The sequence below is a fragment of the Labrus mixtus genome, chromosome 11 (genome assembly GCF_963584025.1).
Source record: "Labrus mixtus chromosome 11, fLabMix1.1, whole genome shotgun sequence".
NCBI lineage: Eukaryota > Metazoa > Chordata > Actinopteri > Labriformes > Labridae > Labrus > Labrus mixtus.
This window is the reverse complement of record NC_083622.1, coordinates 1,020,823-1,028,184: the sequence shown is the minus strand read 5'-3', so window position 1 is coordinate 1,028,184 and position 7,362 is coordinate 1,020,823. Positions and strand designations below refer to the sequence as shown.

Below are 7,362 nucleotides of genomic sequence, written 5' to 3'. Positions count from 1 at the left end.
AGTCGGCGTCTTTGTGGGCGGATTGATTCACTCTTTGTGTTTGGTGGAAAAAAAAAAGATGAGCGGGCCGAAAGCAGCTCTGTGAGATTAGCATGTTTGTTAGAGCGCTCAGAAGTTCAGAGTTATGTTTCAACTTTTTCACTGAAGGATGCCGCATTAAAAAAAAAAAAAGTTTTCATGAGAGCAGCAGAGACGCCACGCCCAGCGCCACGCTTCAGTACGACCTGGACTGCAGGAAAGACTCCTCAGATCATCTGGTACTGATGTGGTAAAGCTCCTGTGAGGAACCCTGTGTGGACGCTGCTGCCCCCGGTGGTCAAAGATGATATTCTGTTCATGTGTAGGTAGTGTTTCCTGACAAAATCTCATTCTGCTCTCTTCTTTAACAGTCAGCTGACCTGACCTCGACCTGGATTTCTCCCCAGCACAAATCTGAGTCTACTCATCGGATCATGGAATTCAAATGGAACAGCGTCTTCACAGTTGAAACTGCGACACTTCGATACATCTGCTGCAGGAAAACGTGACTGCTGTAGCTTTCTGTGAGAATCCTTCAACGTCTAAGCAAACTTTCATCCCCTATGGTGAGTCGCAGAAAGAGTGATGCCACTTGGAACAACACTGAAGAAGGTCAAAGCTCTGGGTGAAGACAGCATGGTGGGAGAATGACTAACTTCATGATCAAAGGTGCAGCGTCTGTGCTGACATCAGATCCAGCAGACATGGAGTCCATCTTTGAAATGATTTAGTGATTAATCTGCCTGCTAAAAAAAAGTGAGGCTTTTTGTTTAAACATACTGTAAGAACAGATATGAAACAGGAAGTTAATGTTCTCTGCAGGACGTCTGAATGAACTGTTAATAATGATGGTTTATGATTCTGATTAAACTCTGGATTATCTTCTGCTGGTGTTCGTTTGTAACACGTCTCTTGTCTTCACCTCTAAAATAAAGACTTCCACTTCTTTGACTTCCTATGATTGTTAAAGAGTGTTGTGGAGATCATTTAGCTGTTGATCTAAATTAAAAATGTGAACATGACTGACATGACTTTACACTCCTGCACTTTAACATATATATCTTTGATTGCACAGCTCTGGAGAACCCTCTATATTGTTATTAAATATTTACCACTGTCATCACTGTTTCTGTAAACTTACACCTCTTACCTCCAGCAAGTATTTTTACATTCAGTTGACAAGCCTGAATAAATGTTGTATTTCATTTTTCATTTTTTTAACCAGTAAGAATGTTAAGTTAAATCCTTGATGTATAAATGTATATATTTATATTTTAAGCGCTTATTTATGTCTCTATTCTTATATTGTTTTATTTGCTCTGATAACCTGCTGCTGTAACACCACAATTTACCAGTTTGGGATCAATAAAGTCACTCTATTCTATTCTCTATTCTATGATGTTGATCCAGGTATATTGAGGATGACACCCTGATGGAGACACCTGAACACATTTTAAAGCTCTGATGGTCTAACTCACCGACTGCGATGAAGTCCTCCTGCTCCCCGGAGTGGGCGGGGCCGAGCGGCCCGTCGTACAGCAGCAGCCCGTTCGGTGACTCCGCCAGGAACTCCAGGGAGATGTGGCTCTGGAAGCAAGGCATGATGGGAGGGAACCAGGCGTAGCCCTGACCGCCGAAGCTGTGTTTGGTCTGCTGACACTCGGGACCATCGAACATGGGAGGACACTTACACCTGAGAGGACGGAGGGAGAGGATCTGATTACTTTGATTTTATAATGAACATCTCTGATCATCCTGCTTTCAGGGGGCGGCTGTGGCTCAGTGGGCAGAAGGTCAGGGGTTAGATCCCCAGCTCCTGCAGCCACATGTCTGATGTGTCCTTATGCAAGACACTTAACCCCAGAATATAAATGTGTATGAATGGATGAGTTAATACTGATGGACTCTTTACTCAGCGGCCTCTACCATCAGTGTGTGACTGTGTATGAATGGATGAGTTAATACTGATGGACTCTTTACACAGCGGCCTCTACCATCAGCGTGTGAATGTGTATGAATGGATGAGTTAACACTGATGGACTCTTTACTCAGCGGCCTCTACCATCAGTGTGTGAATGTGTATGAATGGATGAGTTAATACTGATGGACTCTTTACTCAGCAGCCTCTACCATCAGTGTATGAATGGATGAGTTAATACTGATGGACTCTTTACTCAGCGGCCTCTACCATCAGCGTGTGAATGTGTATGAATGGATGAGTTAACACTGATGGACTCTTTACTCAGCGGCCTCTACCATCAGTGTGTGAATGTGTATGAATGGATGAGTTAATACTGATGGACTCTTTACTCAGCAGCCTCTACCATCAGCGTGTGAATGTGTATGAATGGATGAGTTAATACTGATGGACTCTTTACACAGCGGCCTCTACCATCAGTGTGTGAATGTGTATGAATGGATGAGTTAACACTGATGGACTCTTTACTCAGCGGCCTCTACCATCAGTGTGTGAATGTGTATGAATGGATGAGTTAATACTGATGGACTCTTTACTCAGCAGCCTCTACCATCAGGGTGTGAATGTGTATGAATGGATGAGTTAACACTGATGGACTCTTTACTCAGCGGCCTCTACCATCAGACATCGAGATCGTTAACGGCTCAGGACATCGAGCTGGCTGCATTAGTGTAATAATACAACAAACAACAAACACAGAATCTGCTGCATGTCTCCCCCCGTTCCCTTATCTACCTGTATCCCAGCGGTCCGTCCTGGCAGGTGCCCCCGTTGAGGCAGGGGTTGGTGGGGTAGGCGGAGCAGGGCAGGTGGATGGCCTCTCGCCCTCGGCAGCCGCAGCGAGCCTTGGTTTTGGCCGACAGCGACACCAGAGACGTGTTCCCGCTGCTCAGCGCCTTCGGGGCCTGGCTGAAGGTCACCTCTGTGCTGCAGCCTCCAGACTGAGCGCAGTCCGTGTGCGGACAGTCGTCAACGCCCACCTGAGAGATGGACACGCCCACCACCGCCTCCACCTGCAGGACACAGAATAATACATTCTTTAAGTTTATTAAATGTAGGCATGACCACAAACAGTCGAACCTTCAGCAGAGAGAACTCCCATGATTCCCCGCCAGCCTTGACAGATTGAGAGCCCCCTAGTGGTGGAATCTACAAACTGTGCCTTTAAACAAAATGTTGAAGCTAAACTGTAAACAAACAACATAAACAAAGTAAAGTTGAACTCTAATGGGAGAAAAATAAAGACTCTCTGAAGTTAAGATTTCTGTTTGAACATATCAGAGAGTTTCAGAGAGTTTCAGAGAGTGACAGCCGCTCCGTTTGAAGTGACGTCTACCTGCATAAAGAAAATCAGACTCTTCTGCTTCCATCCTCATTTATTCACTCTGTTGTCTCTCTGTCATTTCCCCTCTTCATAAAGATTCTCGTTTCCCTTCCTGTCACCTCGATTCTTCTTCTCTTGTTTTGTCTTTATGGGTGAGAGGTTTCCATCGGCGTCCCTCAGGGCTCCTGTCGTTCTCCAGCTGTGGGTTTTTTCTTTTTTTAGGACTTTAAGTCTTTCAGCTGACACTCGTCTCCTCACCGACTTTCTCTCCGCAGGCGGAGGATTCGCTTTTTTGGCTCCGGAGCCAACACTCCCCCCCACCCCTCCCTTTCTCTCTCTCTCTTTGTGTGCCAGTTTTTTTTTTCATTTCTGTGACATTTTTATTCTGAATCAGCCGAGATACTTTTCCTTTTTTTTAACCCGGGATAATTAAAGACACTTTTCTTCTTCTGCGTTTGTTTGAGTTATTTTTAATCACCCTGCCTGCTCTGTATTTATTCTCGATACCTTCTTTTGTTCTGAACGTCTTCAGGTTTTCATCGCTGGTGTTAAAATATGATGCATTAAAGTGTGACATGTGCTGACCTTGTGACCTTTCAACAACACAAACATCTTGTTTTTAGCCTCCGTGAGGAGTTTTTAACTCGGTTTGAAACAGAATGGCGTTCATTGAGACGCCTCTTTAAGACCCTCTAAAGCAAACCAGACCATCGACAGTTTCTATGAGGTCATATCTGATGCCTTGTGTATGTGTCAGTCTAGACGACTTACGGGGTGTGAAACATTTGACTGTTAAAAGACGGCCGGATGAGATTATTCATCAGAAACACTTACTGTGCATTTAAAGTCACAGGATGGAAATTCCACCACCAGGGGGCGCTCAATCAAAACAACAATAAATGATGACTGGTGGGGAATCATGGGAGTTCTCTCTGCTAATCCATCCCCCCCTGATTTTTTCCATAAATTGCAGTAACTAAGCTCAGCCGTCATCACGTCTTTGTACGCTCATATCGATTAAACGACTGTGAGTTCACATCGTGTTCCTTCGTGCTCTGAGCTCCGACGCTGGCTCAGCTGAAACCGTTCTCGCCCTCTGTTACTTCCTCTGAAGATGTCACAGGGGCGTTATTTATCGAGGCTTGAAACATCAGTCTGAATTTATCATTTCATGCAAAAAACAATTTTCCCACATCGGAGCTTTTATTCATTATTGAATGTTACTTTCTGTGTGTGTGTGTGTGTGTGTGTGTGTGTGTGTGTGTCTGTGTGTGTGTGTGTGTGTGTGTGTGTGTGTTTCGACATGTGTGTGTTGTGTGTAGAACATGTGTGTTTCCATGGTGCACTGACTGCGGTCACCTTCCTCGGGTCAGCAGCTGCTGCTCCAGCTTTTAATGGATCTAAAACATTCATGTTGGTTTACACACGTGTGCAGATGTGTGAGTGTATCATACGAGTGTGTAACCTTTCAGTTAACCTGTGTGTGTGTGTGTGTGTGTGTGTGTGTGTGTGTGTGTGTGTGTGTGTGTGTGTGTGAGAGACGGAGCGTTAAATGCTTTACAGTGTGTGTTAAAGGTCTCTGAGTGCTGAACGAGTGTGTGTGTGATGTTTAATTGATGTGTGATTAATGTGTCATTAACCCTTCATGTGTAGAGTGTGAAACATGGATCCACTCTCTGAGTCTACGGTCCGACACACTTAGGTTGTGTTTCCTGTGAGGAACTTTGAGGTTGTGGCGCCCCCTGTGGACAAAGCAGCACGTCTTATTCTTTGTCTAACTTGTCCTTCTTTTCTCCCCAAAATAAGCCCTCATCCTTTCTTTCTGAAAATGTCTCATACCGGTCATTTCTCTCGGGCTCGGCTCACCTGGGCTTTGTTTGCTGCGACGTAGCCGTGCAGCTTCTCCGCCTTGTAGTACGGCGAGCCGCGAGCCGCGAACCACACGTTTAACTCTTTCTCTCCCCGGACGCCGGCTTCACCCACGGAGAAGACGTGAACGTTTTCAGGTGAAGTCTGCAGGAGTTCAGACAACACCAGACCCAGACGCACGAACCGACTCTCCTCACCGCCAACGCTCCTGAAGAAGTCGTCCAGCGTCAGATCTGCAGGCGGAGATACAAAATGACATGAAAAGATGGTAAAATGAGAGAGAGAAGACCAGGACGTTATGTTCCATCATGCTTATGCTAACACAGGTGCATGATAATGAATGCTGTGTGGTATAACATCTAGTTTAAAGTTATGGGTGATGTTTTGAAATCACTCACTGCTGATGCGGATGGACGCGGCGTTCTGCAGGGCGTCCTGCTGTAGCTCCCTGACCTCCACCTGAGCCGTGGAGGTGACGTCAGGCCAGGTGAGGTCGGACACTCGGACCTGCAGGTGATACGAGCCGGGAGGAGTCCCCTCTCTGATACTGAGCTGACCAGAACTCTGATTCAGACTGAACAACCTGAGAGAGAGAGGGAGAGAGGGGGGGGGGGGGGGGGAGAGGGGGGAGAGAGAGGGAGAGAGAGGGGGGGAGAGAGAGAGAGAGATGGAGGGAGAGAGGGAGAGAGAGAGAGATGGAGGGAGAGAGAGAGAGAGAGAGAGATGGAGGGAGAGAGAGAGAGAGAGAGAGATGGAGGGAGAGAGAGAGAGAGAGAGAGAGAGAGAGAGAGAGAGAGAGAGTCAGAAATCGGGTAATGAGAGAGTAGGGAATGACATTGCGGGAAAGGAGCCACAGTCCCGATCCCTAAATGTCTCGTTCTAGGAGCTCTCTGGTCTCGGCTAGTCTGGTCTGGAATCATATTTTTTTAACAGTAAAAATTCTAAAGTCTTCGTTGATCCTCGTTGAAATAACACTGCCTGGATTGGTTAAGTTTCACTTAAAGAAACTAGAATACCTTGATTTTACATCTTTGTTAAATATCATCTCCAGATTTGGGAACATTTGAACCCGACGTCGGGAAAGCGCTTCAAACATTCAGTTAATTCTGTTTCATCATAAATTAATTTCAGGAGAAAAACACGTTTCTGATTAAAGATTCTGATATGGGACCGTCTGAGTGGACTTCATGAAGTCTGCTCTCATGTTGTTCATCATCTTTTTTTCATGCCTTCTTTAAATTCTCTGATCAGACTCTGACCAGATGGAGGTCTGTGGGTGAACATGGATCCTCTGCGGGGGGAGGAGGGGGAGGGGCTTGATGTGAAAGTGTTGGCGCTGTGCCTGCAGATTTGATCCCATCCCTGGATCCAAGCCCCGGTCCTGATGTTAGTCACCGGGGCCCGTGTTACTGTTAGGACTCCTCAGATCAGACGGACTCATCGACTGTGACTGAACCGAGGCCAGGATGCAGCCGGGGCGGATCTGAACCCGTCTGCTGGATTCATGTCACCTTTTTAAAGATCTCAAACTCTGCAACACAACACCTAGCCACCTGCAGATCACTCCCAGAGAGACAACTTCCTGCCCTGACAGGAAGTGGACTTCTTCTTCTTCTTCTTCTCTTGTTGTCTTGACTCCACCTCAACTCGACTTCTAAATGTAAATAATAAGGACGTTAAACCTGATCCATACTGTGGGGACATGTTCTCTCTCCTGGCTGCAGCGACAACGTTCAGGACTTTAAATCCTCCGGCGTTCCTTTGTTCTCTCGCCGTCCCTCCTCACAGGTATCTCGTTAGAAGAGGAAGGTGGCAGCGAGCGCAATCAGGCTCTCCTTTCAACGCGTCCGCATGGAGCCTCAGCCTCATCAAACAAAACGAGCGCCCTCGCTGCGCTTCACTGGGAATTTTCAATACGACTGGTTATGAAGTATTAATAGCACTGTTCCTGACATGTCAGATCCCCGTTTCTATCTCTCTCTCTCTCTCTCCCCCTCTCTCGTCCTCTGCCTTTTCATTCTCTTTCACTCCGTCTTTGTTTCTGCCTTCAAACTGTTTCTCTCTCTGTCCCAATTTCCCTCTTCTCCTCCTTTGTCGCTCTGCACCTTTGTACTGTCTCTCCCTCTCTATTTTAAATCTGTCAGCTCCTCTCTCTCTCTCTCTCTCTCTCTCT

At 46.4% G+C, this 7,362-nt stretch overlaps 1 protein-coding gene across 1 annotated transcript in view; it reads right to left on the bottom strand.

The window, feature by feature from the left end:
* Window positions 1–7,362, bottom strand: part of si:dkey-22o22.2 (putative neural-cadherin 2) — a 146,776-nt gene that overhangs the window by 12,836 nt on the left and 126,578 nt on the right. The window contains exons 20-23 of the mRNA XM_061049385.1: window positions 5,588–5,772; window positions 5,187–5,422; window positions 2,732–3,009; window positions 1,497–1,711 (exon numbers count right to left, since the gene is read on the bottom strand). Coding sequence (XP_060905368.1) covers window positions 1,497–1,711; window positions 2,732–3,009; window positions 5,187–5,422; window positions 5,588–5,772 — 914 coding nt within the window. The remainder of the gene's footprint in view (window positions 1–1,496; window positions 1,712–2,731; window positions 3,010–5,186; window positions 5,423–5,587; window positions 5,773–7,362) is intronic.